The sequence below is a fragment of the Salvelinus sp. IW2-2015 genome, linkage group LG1, assembly GCF_002910315.2.
Source record: "Salvelinus sp. IW2-2015 linkage group LG1, ASM291031v2, whole genome shotgun sequence".
NCBI lineage: Eukaryota > Metazoa > Chordata > Actinopteri > Salmoniformes > Salmonidae > Salvelinus > Salvelinus sp. IW2-2015.
The window spans coordinates 7553654-7570157 of NC_036838.1; the positions used below are offsets into that span (position 1 = coordinate 7553654).

Genomic DNA, 16504 nt, shown 5'->3' on the forward strand with positions numbered 1-16504 from the left:
GAATGGATGTGTTGCAGGTTCTTGTGATCTTGCTGTACCAGGAGCTGCATGTGTTCCTTGTCATGCTCCCATGTAGTAGGCTAGACTGGTATGAGAATCTTTAAACAAAGCCCCCATTCAGATAGTGAAAGATATGACTTGAATAATAGGATTCCAAATTAATTCATTTGAAATAACAAATCCCTAATGTTTTATCAACAATAATCACAAATTCGTCTCGCTGGTTTGAACACTGTCGAATGTCTAAATGCCTTACCATTGTCATGACCAAGTGTAAACCTATACTGGATTGCATCTCTAATCATGCAAACATACAAGCCAAGGGGGAGAGGGACCAACAAAAGCCGGGGACCAACAAAAGCGAATGGATGCGGTGAGGAGAGGGAAGTCGTCCGAAATCTGTCTACATGTGACGTCACGAGATTTCCTTAGAACAAGCGGCAGCTGCTGAAGCTAGTCGCAGAGCCGGGGAGGACTATCGCCGCAATTTCTGTCTACAAAGTATTATTTTCGGGCATTATAATTGGCCGCAGCATCAGCAGCAATGGATAGATCACGGTCCTCCTTCTATTTTTATCACTGACTGACTGTTCTTTCCAAATATTTTGCTGCGTTGGAAGCACGCAAGCGCTCGAAGGGGGGTGTCCCTAGCTATCATTATTCGACTGCCAGGTAAAATATGTCAATGTAATAAATACTCATTATAAAAATTAAAGCAGAACGGGTTTAAGAAGCCCTGGGTTTGGGGTTCATTATTTTGGGGCCTGTTGAAGCATATTTTCAACGTAAAATGGGTGGGAACAACCGTTAGCCTGTAGCGGGCTAGCTAGCATGAATGCACGTCATTTGCAAGTTTGGGATGTGATGCTGCTGGGATGCTGCAACGGGAGGGCTTGGGCATTCTCAAGCGCGAGCTACAATGATGGGGTGGTGTTACTGTCTGGCTTCGGCCCAGTTTTTGCGCCCTAAACAAATTGTCTTTATTAAAACATAAAGCCACATCTTTCTATGGCCAATGTATATGTTTTTTTAAAACGCTAACGACCTAGGAATAAATGTAGGAAGTCGTAAAAAAGGCAAAACGTCAAGAGGAGACTGTCAGTTAGCTGCTAGCTAACATTTGCTACGTTCGTTAGCCTCGTTCAGTGGCTAGCTAGCTCGGTTTTCAAATTCTTCCCCCAAACACTTGACATTTTATCCGTTTGATGGGCACGTGAACATTGTTTAAAAATCACCCGTTACCCAATAATGATTTTGTGCCTCTTATTATTGTTGTATAATTAAGTGTGTAACGTTATGGCAGGCGGATGTTATTATGTAAGAGCAAATGACACCACACGCCCTTGAAACAAAAGCTGTTGTTTCAATATTTGCTTATTTCTATGTGGTGCAAGGCCTATCCATGTCTTGTACATTGATGGCAGAGACGATTATTGCGGAAAAGGTTTGCACATGTGACTTGTAATGGCTTCTAAAATGGAAAGTCTGGTCATGTCAGCCATTGTTTTTGTTGTCATTGGATTGATATCATTTATTTTCCATCCCAGAGCCAGGTCTTTCACATCAGTCGGCTGCTTTTGACAGGTATCCAATCCCTGACAACAAAACACTGTGCAGTTTTCTCCTAGTACAGTAGTAGTGCTTCACTTTGAACAAAAATAAACTCATGGGTTGTCACAGGCAATTTGGCCTCTATTTTGGCACCTTGTATCACTGGTTACTCTCCACAAAGGACATGAATTGGACCACAGAAGCGGTTTCTGAACTTGAATATGATTGTGTACCCAGAATGAAATCCTTTTGTAGACTAAGCCTACATAATGCTTTTGACATGCTGGCTGCTTTTCCCATTGATCACCTATTGGGATTTAGAGTGATTGACTGAGGTCCGTGCTAATGTTGTCATCGTTGTAGCCAATAGCCATCATACTTAGTCACATCTAAATATACGCAGTGAAAAGTAACTGAAGATAAATGCTTTTAGAGACATCAGACTGGCTAGGTTGGGATTCAAGTTATATACAGTACCAGTCAAAAGTTTGGACACACCTACTCATTTCAGGGTTTTTCTTTATTTTTACTATTTTATACATTGTAGAAAAATAGTGTAGACATCAAAACTATGAAATAACACATATGGAATCATGTAGTAACCCAAAAAGTGTTAAACAAATCAAAATATATTTTATATTTGAGATTCTTCAAATAGCCACCCTTTGCCCTGATGACAGCTTTGCACACTCTTGGCATTCTCTCAACCAGCTTCATGAGGAATGCTTTTCCAACACTCTTGAAGGAGTTCCCACATATGCTGAGCACTTGTTTGTTTTCCTTCACTCTGCTGTCCAACTCATCCCAAACCATCTCAATTGGGTTGAGGTCGGGTGATTGTGATTTTGTTTTTTTAGACCAGAGGAAAGGTTCCTCCTACTTGGCCCTCCCTCCAACACCACTTCCAGCAGCATCTGGTCTCCCATCCAGGGACCAAATGTGCCTAGCATCAGAGGTACGCCAGCAGTGGGATGCAGGGTGGTATGCTGCTGCTAGATCGAGGCTATTTGGTTCTTTCATTGCTGTCAAAGTGCATATGTCGCTCAATCAAACAAAATATATGTAGAGTCCTCAAGGCACACATTATCTAACAGTGTAGTAGATACTCAAAACATCTAATTTCAAAAGCGGCAAAGCCTTGCGTGGACCTTATACGTGGCTCTGACCTTGCCTCTGATGTTGTTTGTGTATATCCTAACAGACAATTTAGAATAATCCATCGGAACCAGAGTAGACACAAGGTGGCCGTAAAGGATGTGTACCTTTTAAGAAAATCTGATCAATGGCGCTGCATAAGCAGTTTTAGGCCCGCCAAAGAGCAGGGAAAGAGGAAAGGGGACAAATCTGCCGGTGGGCAGGGAGGGGACGGGACGGGAAGCACATTCTGGGTCTTAACAATGACTCCAGTTCTCACATAAGTGTTTGTAAAGGAACGGGACGGGGGCGGGGATGTAGTGTGTGTGTGTGTGGAGAGCGATCCATGGACCTCCCCCCCCCCCTTTCTCTCTCCCCTGCTTCCTTCCAGGCTGAGTCACCGCTGGAGTGCCTTGAGAGAGTGAAGGAAGACGTGGAGAACAAGAGTGAAAGAGAGGCAGTGTGAGAGAGACGATTAGGAGAGTAAAGACAAAGAGTGAGAGGAAAACAGGAGTAGAGAGGAGGTAGTGAGAAGAAGGGAGAAGAAAAAGAGAGAGCCAAGGGAGTTGGGGTAAAGACGGAGAGAGACAACACACACAGAGTGAGGAGAGGAGAGTGGGTGTGTGTCTGAGGAAGAGACAGCAAGGTCAGGACTGCTGACCCCCCACCCCCCTGGGTCTGAGCACTGTGCTGACGGTCAAGGCGAAGCCACTATGAGCGACCAAAACGTTGTCAAGGAAGGCTGGGTTCAGAAGAGAGGTGAGTCGATTGATTGATTTGATGATCGGTGATGTTTACGGTCTTTGAGAATATATATTTTTTTTCTTCACAGTTCACATCAAGAAAACAAACACCCCTTTTCAAACACCCCCGGTCCCCACATACCTGTATATACATAAATATGGAAACAAACAGGGAAGGGAATAAATTGAATATTGTATTATTATAACCAGGGGTTGGAACCAAAATAATTTTCCAATCGTTTCGTTCTGAACAGAACCATTATTTATTTAAATAATGTTAGCTAGCTAACAAACTTGTGTGTGCAGAGCTGCACTAGAATTAAAAACACGTCTTAACTTTGTTGTAGTTAATTAATCCAATGTGAAACGTGATAACTATAGTATCCTTAACTAGCATTGAAAAAGTTAATCCATTCTTCTCTAATTAAACATTTCTCCCAAATTTCTGAATCACTTGTAATGCCATCAGTAGCCTATGCTTCGGAGGGGCAGGTAGCCTACACACACTGGCAAAGATTTCCAGCTGGCAGGTAGACACGGGAATACGTTTCTGAGTGACGGAGTAAGGGCTTTGCATAGGCGGTTTGTTGCCATTTTTATGGGACCAGAAAAAAATGCCTGGAACGTAAAATAACATTATTAACTGATTCCCATGATTTTAATATAACGGTTCTGTTCCGGAACAGTTTAGATCACTTTAGTTTAATTTTGTTATTTTTCGGTTCTGTTCCCTGAACCGGTTCCAACCCCTAACTTATAGCTAGTAAGTTCAGCGTGTGGTATGGAGGATTTTAAGCTGTGTTGACTGGTTGAACACATGGATTGGGTGTGCGTGCAGTGTGTGTGTCTCTATATATTGTTTAGCCTCAGGCTGTGACACTGCCACAGACAAATTTGAACTCTTGGAGGATGGCTTAACTCCCCAGTTCCTTCCTTTCAGAGCCCAGGAGCCACTGAATTGTTTCAGGCACTTTTGTGCTTGTACAAAATCCAGTTACAGTCTTCTAAACACTGAAGGGTAGCTAGTGGTTTAGAGTTAAACTAGTAGCAAACAATCAGTTTTATACTTGTATTTTTGCACACTGTCACTTGTGGTTAAAAATAAAATAAAAATCAATGATACCATATAGCCTATTAGCAAGATGGAGCTCTTCTACAACAGTGTCCACATGGACATCTTGCAAGAAAACACCAGCATGGACCCTCGTGTATTAATTAATTATGTATTAACCTGCTTGAACCATAATGAATCGTGCCATACTGTTAAATGAAAATGCACTTACTTAAAGCCGTACATAGAGGTACATCCCAGATGGCATCACATTCCCTTTATAATACACTACTTTTGTCCAGGGCCCATAGCCCTGGCACTGTAAAGGAAATATTGCCATTTAGGATGCAGCGAAGGTCTGACCACTCTGCTACAGCCAGTCAGTCAGTAACTATAAAAACTGATAGTCTAAGTTTCCAGTATGAACCAATCCCTGCTGGACTTGTTGCAGGTGAGTACATAAAGAACTGGAGGCCGCGCTACTTCCTGCTGAAGACCGACGGATCCTTCATCGGCTACAAAGACAAGCCCCAGGACGCAGACCTGGCCTATCCCCTCAATAACTTCTCTGTAGCAAGTAGGTCCTCCTCGCCTTCGTCAGTCTCCATTTTAGACCATTTGGGGGCGGTTTCTCAGACACAGATTAAACCTAGTCCTGGACTAAAAAGCAAGCTCAATGGAGAATCTCCATAGAAAATTATTGAGTCCAGGACTAGGTTTAATCTGTCCCGGGAAACCGCCCCTTGGTGTGTTGGGTGTATTGTATTACAATATACAGTGCCTTTGGAAAGTATTCAGACCCCTTGACTTTTTCCACATTTTATTCTAAAATTTATTAAATAAATAAATCCTACACACAATACCCCATAATGACAAAGCGAAATAGGTTGTTCTAATTTTTTGCAAATGTATAAAAAATTTAAAATAGGTCCCACAGTTGACAGTGCATGTCAGAGCAAAAACCAGGCCATGAGGTCGAAGGAATTGTCTGTAGTGCTCCGAGACAGGATTGTCGAGGCACAGATCTGGGAAGGGTACCAACGCATTTCTGCAGCATTGAAGGTCCCCAAGAACACAGTGCACTCCCATCATTCTTAAATGGAAGAAGTTTGGAACCACCAAGACTCTTCCTAGAGCTGACCGCCCAGCCAAACTGATCGATCGGGGGAGAAGGGCCTTGGTCAGGGATGTGACCAATAACTTCATCGTCACTCTGACAGAGCGCGAGTTCCTCTCTGGAGATGGTTGTCCTTCTGGAAGGTTCTCCCATCTCTGCAGCACTCCACCAATCAGGCCTTTATGGTAGAGTGGCCGGACCGAAGCCACTCCTCAGTAAAAGGCACACGACAGCCCGCTTGGAGTTTTCCAAAAGGCACATAAAGACTCTGTCCATGAGAAACAAGATTCTCTGGTCTGATGAAACCAAGATTGAACTCTTTGGCCTGAATGCCAAGCATCACATCTGGAGGAAACCTGGCACCATCCCTACGGTGAAGCATGATGGTGGCAGCATCATGCTGTGGGGTTGTTTTTCAGCGGCAGGGACTGGGAGATTAGTCAGGAATCAGGATCGAAGGAAAGATGAATGGAGCAAAGTACAGATAGATCCTTGATGAACCTGCTCAGGACCTCAGACTGGGGCAAAGGTTCAACTTGCAACAGGACAACAACCCTAAGCACACAGCCAAGACAATGCAGGAGTGACTTCGGGACAAGTCTCTGAATGTCCTTGAGTGGCCCAGCCAGACTTGAACCCGATCAAACATCTCTGGAGAGACCTGAAAATAGCTGTGCAGCAACGCTCCCCATCCAACCTGACAGAGCTTGAGAGCATCTGCAGAGAAGAATGGGATAAAATTCCAAGAAGACTCGAGGCTGTAATTGCTGTCAAAAATGGTCTGAATACTTATGTAAATGTGATATTTCAGTTTGTATTTTTTATAAATTAGCAAAAATGTATATAAACCTGTTTTTTCTTTGTCATTATGGGGTATTGTGTGTCGATTGTAAGTCGCTCTGGATAAGAGCGTCTGCTAAATGACTTAAATGTAAATGTAATGTAAAATGATTGATGAGGGGAAAAAACGTTTTAATACATTTTTATAAAAGGCTGTAATGTAACTTAATGTGGAAAAAGTCAAGGGGTCTGAATACTTTCCAAAGGCACTGTACTACATTTGACATTTTTCATAATTTAAAATATCAATTAAGGTTCCCATGTTAGGCCGTGTGCACTCCCTGGAGCCAATGTGTCCCTGTCAAACGTTCAGAGCTAAAGTAGTGCTACTTGAATATAGTACAACACTGTTACCTCCTGAAACAGTAGTGAGTTACAAATGTTTATTCTGTGATCCTTGTGATGCTTTGTCATTTTATTTTTACCTTTTATCTCTCTCTCCCACCTCTCTCTCTCCCTCTTTCTTCCCTCTCTCCTTCTCGACACCCTCTTTCTTCCCCCTCTCTCTCTCCCCCTTCCTCTTTCTCCCTCCTCAGAATGTCAGCTGATGAAGACGGAGCGGCCCAAGCCCAACACGTTCATCATCCGCTGTTTGCAGTGGACCACGGTTATTGAGAGGACATTCCACGTGGACACGCCTGATGAGAGGTGGGTCACTCTCTCTCCTCTTCCTCTTCCTCTACTACAGCCTTGCCTCCTGTCGTGGACATTTCCTGTATTACTCAATGAAGAGAGAGAGAGAGCCAACCACACACAAGTCAGAGTTAAATTATATATTCCATTTTTAATATATATACAAGCTTCACCAAAGCCCTTTTTTGACTCTCAGATCAATTCAGTGTCTATCAATGAATTCTCTGAGYGTCCTTACAAAACAATTCTTAGTTTCATTTATAGCCAAGATACACCCCTCTCAACTTACAAAGAATCCTTTACCCGAAAGAAAAGTATCCTATCGCTAGACAGCATCAGCTATAAATCATCGTTCAGTTTGATCTCCCAAGACCAGGTTTAAATCTCATGCTTGATACTTCACTGTCTACCAAAACATTACCTCATCCAATGGCATATATCAATTGTCATTTCTAGATACTCCCAAACCTGGACAAACTCAAAATCAGACAGTGAGCCCCTTAGGCTATACTAGGTCAAGATAAGGGCAACCTCAGAGGGGACATACAATGGTTCCAAACACGGCCAAACTCCTTCCCCCTATGAGAAAAGTAGGGAGTGACTGGCGTACAGACATTYTATGAGATAACTAACTGGTTCCCCAATTAATAACTCCATCCCATGGTTTAGGAATAGTTACAAACAACGTTCCCATAAGAAACCAACGTTCCACTCTGTCCTCCCCCCCTTCTGATATTCTACTTTGCACCACATGGTTTAACAGATACATTGACATATGAAGACAAGCCTGACCTCTCCCCTCTCTGGCCCCAAGTTACCAATCCCTAGCTCAGAAGATTCTAATGACAAGTATCTCACAAGCATATGATGAAAATAACATCTTATCTATCTATGTTACTTAGCTAAATCTGATTCTGCCACGACACTCCTCATATTTCGCTTTTAGGGAAACCGCCATTGAAAAATGAAGTGAAATACCTAAACACTGTTTAGATGCTGCTAAAACGTGTTAATCTAAACATAAAACTTCCACAGCAGCAGTTGCATGTTTTGACGTAACTAGTTTTAGCAAACCACGGGAGCATCCAGACAGAATGGGGGTATGTCTCTAGATTTTTTTTTTCTTATTTTTTTTTTCTCCATGGCATTTGTTTTGTACCCTGCACTTTTCTAAATGTGTGCTTTCCTCAGCATATATATATATACATCTCTCTTTCTCTCTCTCTCTCACACACACGGTATAGCAGTGTATTAAAGTGAGCTGCTGTTGGTTGGTTCCAGGGATGAGTGGGCCGAGGCCATCCAGATGGTGGCTGACTCCCTGGCCAAGCAGGAGGAGGAGGGGAGCCTGTGCAGCCCCACGTCGCAGATCGAGAACGAGGTCAACGAGGAGGAGATGGACACCTCCACCAGCCAACACAAACGGAAGGTGAGCTGCCCTGGGGAATGAGCACAGGTCATACATTGGTAGATAGGCACGTAAACACCAACCAAGATTGTCTCTCTCATCTCAATGAAGGCTTCTCCTCTTCTCTTTTCTCCTCTACTTTCATCTTCTCTCCTCTGACAGACAATGAATGACTTTGACTATCTGAAACTACTGGGCAAAGGCACTTTTGGGAAAGTCATTCTGGTGAAGGAGAAGGCGAGCGGAACGTATTACGCCATGAAGATCCTGAAGAAGGAAGTCATCATCGCCAAGGTACTGGCTGGTGTAAAGCAGTTTCTCTCAACCTTTTTTATACTAGGGATCAAATCAAATTTTATGTCACATGCGCCGAATACTACATGTGTAGATCTTACAGTGAAATGCTTACTTACAAGCCCTTAACCAACAATGCAGTTTTAAGAGAAATGCATGTTAAGTAAAAAATAAAAGTAACAAATAATTAGAGCAGCAGTAAAATAACAGTATCGAGGCTATATACAGGAGGTATCGGTACAGAGTCAATATGCGGGGGCACAGATTATTCAGTCGAGGTAATTGAGGTAATGTGTACATGTACATCTGCAAGCTTTGTGTTTTTTTCCTGCTTGGAAGTACATTTAAACTCACGCTATAGAACTGACTAAATGAGTGTCTGTGACCATCTCACAGACTGGAGGTCAATAAACACTGGTTGAAAGAACTGAGCCCTGTTGGAATGGATGCAGATATCGCCATTTGGCGTCTTTTCACCTTCTACATCCTAACATTCTGTCTTTCTCTCCCGTTCTCTATCGCTCTCTTTCCCTCTCTCTCTCTACCCCCGTTTCTGGATTTTCCTCTCTTTCCTTGTAACGCAGGACGAAGTTGCTCACACCCTCACAGAAAGCAGAGTGTTAAAAAACACCCGGCATCCATTCCTAACCGTGAGTATTGTTTAGCAAAGACTTAAAGGCAAACTTTATACTGTAAGCCTGTATTATTCACTTGGAGGCCATGTCTCAAATGACACCCATAGGGCTCTGGTCAGAAGTAGTGCACTATATAGGGAATAAGGTGCCACTTGGGATGCATCCACATACTCAGTCAAAAGCCAAGTCTGATAGAATAAACGTTTAAGCTGTTCTACTGTTGCACATGTCATTAGATATGTATTCATGGGATAAATTAACATCTGTTTGTGTGGATGTAAAGAAACAAAACAACAGCGATGGTGCAACTCTTATTTTTCTCCAGTCTCTGAAGTACTCCTTTCAGACCAAGGACCGGTTGTGCTTCGTCATGGAGTATGTAAACGGAGGAGAGGTAAGAGATGCCTGTGCTACCTGAGATACCTGGGGAAAGATGAGCACCTTTTTCCCCAGACACTGTAGGTGTGTTGATGAGGATTCCCTGAGACAGTTGCACCTTCCTCTTCCACAATGTAGAATTATTTCCATGGACCGTCTCAGATTAGGAATGCTGATCCAGGATCAAGTTCCCCTCCTATTCATTCTGATTTAAAAGGCAAAACTGATCTTATATCATCACTCCTACTCTGAGACGATATGTGAATACTGGCCCAGGACATCTTTTTTAGAGAGCCATTAGTGAATAGAACTATACCTTTATATGCAGATGTGTAAATATATATTTGAATTTAACATAACTTTAAATCATTTTATATTTTGTTGCGTGTTTTTACCATTTATTCCTTTCCCGATTTTCCCCGCAGCTGTTTTTCCATTTGTCAAGAGAGCGAGTGTTCTCTGAGGACCGCACGCGATTCTACGGAGCTGAGATCGTCTCCGCTTTAGACTACCTTCACTCTGCCAAGATAGTGTACCGCGATCTGAAGGTACATGCATTCAAATGGACAGTCATCTCTATATCTATCATAACACCATGTGTAGACTTCTCTAAGAAGCAAGTCCTTACTTCCAATCCTAACCAAGTCCAATGGGAGACTAAGTGAAGATTTGACTTAAAACATATAAAAAGAGCATGCTGTTGAGGATGGATATATTATTGGGGTGTATATTCAACATATGATATGGTATTTATGCTCATTGGCAGCTGGAGAACTTGATGCTGGATAAAGACGGGCACGTCAAGATCACAGACTTTGGCCTCTGCAAAGAGGGCATCACAGACGCGGCCACCATGAAGACCTTCTGCGGCACGCCGGAGTACCTGGCTCCAGAGGTCAGAGTTCACATTGATGTACACTACACTACCCAAAATGCCATGTTGTGAGATATATCCAGGTTTTCTTATGGGAGGAAATATTCTAGGTGTCTAATATATACTAACTACATACTAATACTGAGTAAAGCAGGAATCGACTGGCAAGAGTCAAAAGCCCCTGCACGGAAAAGAGTGAGGTGGAGAAAAGAACGGTATGAATGCTGTATGCTCCCAAGGGGGGCCCCAATGGTGGACGCCCTATGCTCCCAAGGGGGGCCCCGATGGTGGACGCCCTATGCTCCCAAGGGGGCCCCCAATGGTGTACACCCTAGCCCCAATGGTGGACACCCTATGCTCCCGAGGTCACATACTAATAAAATCTAATGTTATTGGTCACGTACACCTATTATTCACGTTATCACAGGTGCAGCGAAATGCTTGTGTTCCTAGCTCCATCCGTGTAGTAATACCTAACAATACACAGAAATCCCCCAAATAAAAAGAGAAAATATCAGAACGATCAATGTCAGTCTGAAATATATGTATATGGTGGTGTGTATAGACATTATTGACAATATATATGCAGTAGTTATATAGGATGAGCCTTGACTAGAGTACAGTATATACATATGAAGTGGGTAAAACTTACTTTATTATATCATGATGTCCCTATGCTAGGTGCTGGAGGACAATGACTACGGCCGGGCGGTGGACTGGTGGGGTCTGGGCGTGGTCATGTATGAGATGATGTGCGGCCGGCTGCCCTTCTACAACCAGGACCACGAGAAGCTGTTTGAGCTGATCCTCATGGAGGAGATCAAGTTTCCGGCACGCTCCTCACTCAAGTCTCTGCTCTCCGGCCTGCTCATCAAGGACCCCAACAAACGGTACAGACACACACAGAGAGAGATAGAAACAGATGCTCGGAGGACACACACACACACCACACACACACAGACAGTTGCATGCATGCACTGAAGCAAGAGAGATGTACAGTCGTGGCAAAAGTTTTGAGAATGACACAAATATTAATTTCCACAAAGTTTGCTGCTTCAGTGTCTTTAGATATTTTTTGTCAGATGTTACTATGGAATACTGAAGTATAATTACAAGCATTTCATAAGTGTCAAAGGCTTTTATTGACAATTACATGAAGTTGATGCAAAGAGTCAATATTTGCAGTGTTGACCCTTCTTTTTCAAGACCTCTGCAATCTGCCCTGGCATGCTTTCAATTAACTTCTGGGCCACTTCCTGACTGATGGCAGCCCATTCTTGCATAATCAATGCTTGGAGTTTGTCAGAATTTGTGGGTTTTTGTTTGTCTACCCGCCTTTGCAGAATATCAGTCTGTCCGTGATGTTTTTCCTGAAGAGAAGTGGCTTCATTTCTGCCCTTCTTGACACCAGGCCATCCTACAAAAGTCTTCGCCTCGCTGTGCGTGCAGATGCACTCACACCTGCCTGCTGCAATTCATGAGCAAGCTCTGTACTGGTGGTGCCCGGATCCCGCAGCTGAATCAACTTTAGGAGACGACCCTGGCGCTTGCTGGACTTTCTTGGGCGCCCTGTAGCCTTCTTCACAACAATTGAACCACTCTCCTTGAAGTTCTTGATGATCCGATAAATGGTTGATTTAGGTGCAATCCTACTGGCAGCAATATCCTTGCCTGTGAAGCCCTTTTTGTGCAAAGCAATGATGACAGCATGTGTTTCCTTGCAGGTAACCATGGTTGACAGAGGAAGAACAATGATTCCAAGCACCGCCCTCCTTTTAATGCTTCCAGTCTGTTATTCGAACTCAATCAGCATGACAGAGTGATCTCCAGCCTTGTCCTCGTCAACACTCACACCTGTGTTAACGAGAGAATCACTGACATGATGTCAGCTGGTCCTTTTGTGGCAGGGCTGAAATGCAGTGGACATGTTTCTTTGGGGATTCAGTTCATTTGCATGGCAAAGAGGGACTGCAATTAATTGCAATTCATCTGATCGCTCTTCATAACATTCTGGAGTATATGCAAATTGCCATCATACAAACTGAGGCAGCAGCCTTTGTGGAAAATTCATATTTGTGTCATTCTCAAAACTTTTGGCCACGACTGTACACACAGAGGCACAGGTACACAGACGAACACACACACCAAGGCTCCAGTGGGGGATTATACGAAGCTGGGTCAGTGATCAGCCAACAAACTCTGCCAAATAATTTTGACACAACACATTTCCTACTTCATAACAGATCAACTTGAAATGGGTTATTGACTCATGACTCATGCTAATCAGCTAACCAGCCCTCAACTAACTTCCCATAATTTAGTCTTTTTTTATACAGGAGTTACTGGCTCACACTGGTCCTGCTTTATGAAATACTACCTCACCGCAATTTGTTTTCATTTGTTTATCGCTCTTCTACAAAGCCGTTTGTCACTCAAAAGCTTGAGGCAGCTAGGTTAGTGGAAAACCCAAGGGAGAACATTCTCTCATTCACCACATGATGCTATTCCAGGATGTGCACCTAGCTCATGTTTTTGTCTTGTTTCACGACGGGCTTTCTAGAAAGTGTTCACATTTGTACATTTCTTTATTTCCGACAGACTCGGGGGCGGTCCAGACGACGCAAAGGAGATCATGCGCCACAGTTTCTTTGTGGCGGTAGACTGGCAAGACGTCTACGACAAAAAGGTGAGTCTTCTTCACTTGACCTCTTACGTGTACGATTTCACTAAACCAGTTCTGTGTCCTCCCACCAACTTTTGAACAAATTCGGAGTATTCCATGCAGGTCAAAATGACTAGCGTTTTTCCAGTCAAATATGCAAATATTGACATGTCACACACGAGGCAGGGACATCAGTATGTCACTGTGGCCCTGTGTGGCTCAGTTGATTAAGCATGATGTCAAGATCTTTGGTTTGATTTCTGCTAATGCCACCGATACGAAAATGAATGCACGCACTAATGTACGTGGCTTTGGGTAAAAGCGGCTGCTAAATGGCATATGAATTATATATTACATGTGACAACGGTGTCCCCTCCCTCTCCCCTAGTTGGTCCCCCCCTTCATGCCCCAGGTCTCCTCAGAGACGGACACCCGGTATTTCGATGAGGAATTCACGGCACAGACGATCACCATCACTCCCCCGGAAAAATGTAAGTGTCCGTCGGATCCCTCAGCACGGGTCGGCCCACTTTTTTTGAATAGGGGTTTTCTGCCATGGACTCCACCGCAAACGGACAGGTCCAATCGTAGCATATTACCCTATGATACACAACAATTACTATTTGAAAGGATGATTAGTCTGTTGAATTGGTGTGTGTTGTGCTTGGTACTGGCCTTTATTTAGTGATTATTCTAAGATAACACTGTTACTCAAGTGCCCCTAAGTAATGAAACTTAATCGCAGGTTATAACACCCTTAATTAACTTTGTTATTTAGCCCAGACTTACCTGTACTTCTCCCATTTCTCTTTCTGCAGACGATGAAGACGGAATGGGCGAGGGTGACAGTGAACGGAGGCCTCATTTCCCACAATTCTCGTATTCGGCCAGCGGACGGGAGTGAAGGTCATTGCCAGTCAGCCAGTATCGCCCCCCCCGCCGCACGGCCGTTTCGAGGAAAACACGTAGCCATTTTAGGAAAAGTCTCCCCTCTTTTCTCCTTCTCTGTATTCGAGTGCAGACTGGGAGAAGTCGTCTTTTTAGGGACTATAAAAGGGGTTTTGCACAGTGGGATAGACTCAAGCTGGTCTCTCCACACAAAAAAAAGTATCTTACATTTTCAACGCTATATACTGCAGAAGGCAATGTTTTTGTTATGTATTTTTATCCGTCAGTATTAGGTTGTCGACCTGTTACGTTCTTTGTTTGTTTTTTATTTTATTTTCAACTTTTTTGCACTTGGTTTGGAAGAGCCGTTCTAGGGAACAAAACCAAAAATGTTGCCTTACGTGTGCAGATGTTTCGTATCATACAGACAGGGTTTGGGTCGGGGGGCTCGTGGTTCATTCAAACTATTATTTTTCTCATATACAATGCCATGGTGGCGCATATTCTCCAATCCCATGGCAACGAGAATCACTGTCTACTAAAAACAACAAAAAAGACAGAACTGACGGAGTTTCTTTCATTCCAATTTCATTGTCACAGTGTTATTTCTTTTCATCCTTTTTGACCTTTAATTTTCAGCCAGAGATTTCTACTTGGTTATTGTTTAACAGAAACACTAAACTGCCAGATACTGCACGGTTCACTCAGGCAACACAGAGCACAACCGCATTCAACTCAGCTACCAGTTTAGCTTTACACACCCATCAGGGAAAAGCTACTATYAATATACAAGCCTTTTTTGCATCTTTTTCCACAGTCATTTGATTAATAACTTATTTTCATAGCTATAGAAAAAATAGTGGTATGGATGTTTACACAAGGAATGTGGCTTATACAGGTCCACCTTGTGCTGTCATAACACACACACACGCTCACACACACACACTAACATCAGAGCCAGCTCTGAGCTCTGCTGATATGGCTTGTGACAGACTATGAAATCTGTATCTGTAAAAAAAAATCTCCCCATCAATCACACACACACATACCCTTGGTTTTCTTCCCAAATCGACAAGGTGGGCGGAAGGCATCAATAATCACTAACCATGTTGGGCCACAGATCACGTGAAACTGAGCCATGAATATACTTGTGTATGATGATAGGGTGAGAATGGAGAGAGAAAAGGAAAGCAGTTCCCCCCCCACCTTTTGTGATGTAAATATGCAATGCCTTTTTTTGTTCTTAGTGGTGTCTTGGCCAGACATGAACTTATGTGTGTGACTGTACTTCAAGCTTGCTGACGAGAACCAAGACCGGAGGAAAAGAAAGACAGAACTACGTTTTGGGTTAAAACAACGTAAACTACAACGTTAAAGACTGACTGGACGCTCCCATTTTGTGTCTGTCCAGAAGAGGTTTCCATGGAGATGAGACCCTTTTTCGCTGTTGGTCGAATGGATTGACACCCACTGTAATGTTTTATTTTTCCCTTTCAAATGGGACCATGGTCAATTCTGCAGTGATATATGGTTACATCAGGTTGTTACCATTCCCCCCCTTTTTTTTGTACCATAGTACTAGTTTTATTTATGTTTGTCATTCTAGGCAGTGTTACCCAGTCTTGTTCAGAGTCAAAAAGGCACTCTAAGTCGCTGAAGGATGATATTGTTGGATGCATTACTAAAGTCTTTTTTATCCAATTGTTTTTTGATTGTTTGCCTGTTTGTTTTCTTACCAAAACATTAGTGCAAGAAACCAATAGTGGACTTGCATTGCCGTGGTAGTATTTATTTTGAATTAAATTAAAGAATACATTTCAGGGTTTTTCATGGTGTAAATCTTTTTCTTTTCCCCCTTCTGATATTTCAGTGAGTGTGTTCCCTTTGGAAAGCAATTCCCTAAACAATGTTCAAGGGTCTCATCCAGGGTCATGTTCATTAGGAACCAAACAAAATAAAACAAACCGGGAGGAAGAAACTACTGGCATTTCCACTGACAGATTCACCCTAATGTTTTACCCCAAAGACTCAGCCTTTTCTTTTTCCATCTACACGGGCCGGTACCAGTGTCTCACTGGGCCCCGGGTACTTTTTTAGCCTGCATTTACATAACAATGGCAAACTGAACTTTATCACCTCAAAAAGCACCAGTCTTGAACGATGCTGTGAGTCTGAGGTCTGTGAGTCTGCTCACCACAAGTCTTTAGTGTCACTCTCCTGATGGAGACAGAGAGCTTACATTAAAGGGATACTTCGGGATTTTGGCAATGAGGCCCTTTATCTACTTTCCCAGAAT

General features: G+C 43.1%; 1 protein-coding gene across 2 annotated transcripts; it reads left to right on the forward strand.

The window, feature by feature from the left end:
- The first annotated feature begins 379 nt into the window (after positions 1–379).
- Positions 380–16033, forward strand: LOC111958430 (RAC-gamma serine/threonine-protein kinase-like). Of its 2 annotated transcripts, none has more exons than XM_023979714.2 (14): positions 380–672; positions 3077–3444; positions 4931–5056; positions 6973–7084; positions 8351–8498; positions 8640–8771; positions 9356–9421; positions 9732–9800; positions 10210–10332; positions 10551–10679; positions 11340–11548; positions 13257–13344; positions 13709–13811; positions 14139–16033. In XM_023979714.2, the coding sequence occupies exons 2-14, from the start codon at positions 3399–3401 to the stop codon at positions 14222–14224; spliced, it is 1437 nt and encodes a 478-aa protein (XP_023835482.1). In that variant the 5' UTR covers positions 380–672; positions 3077–3398; the 3' UTR covers positions 14225–16033. The 2 variants fall into 2 exon arrangements, with proteins under 2 accessions (XP_023835482.1, XP_023835548.1); XM_023979780.2 differs by lacking the exon at positions 380–672 and adding an exon at positions 679–2506.
- The last annotated feature ends 471 nt before the right edge of the window (positions 16034–16504 follow it).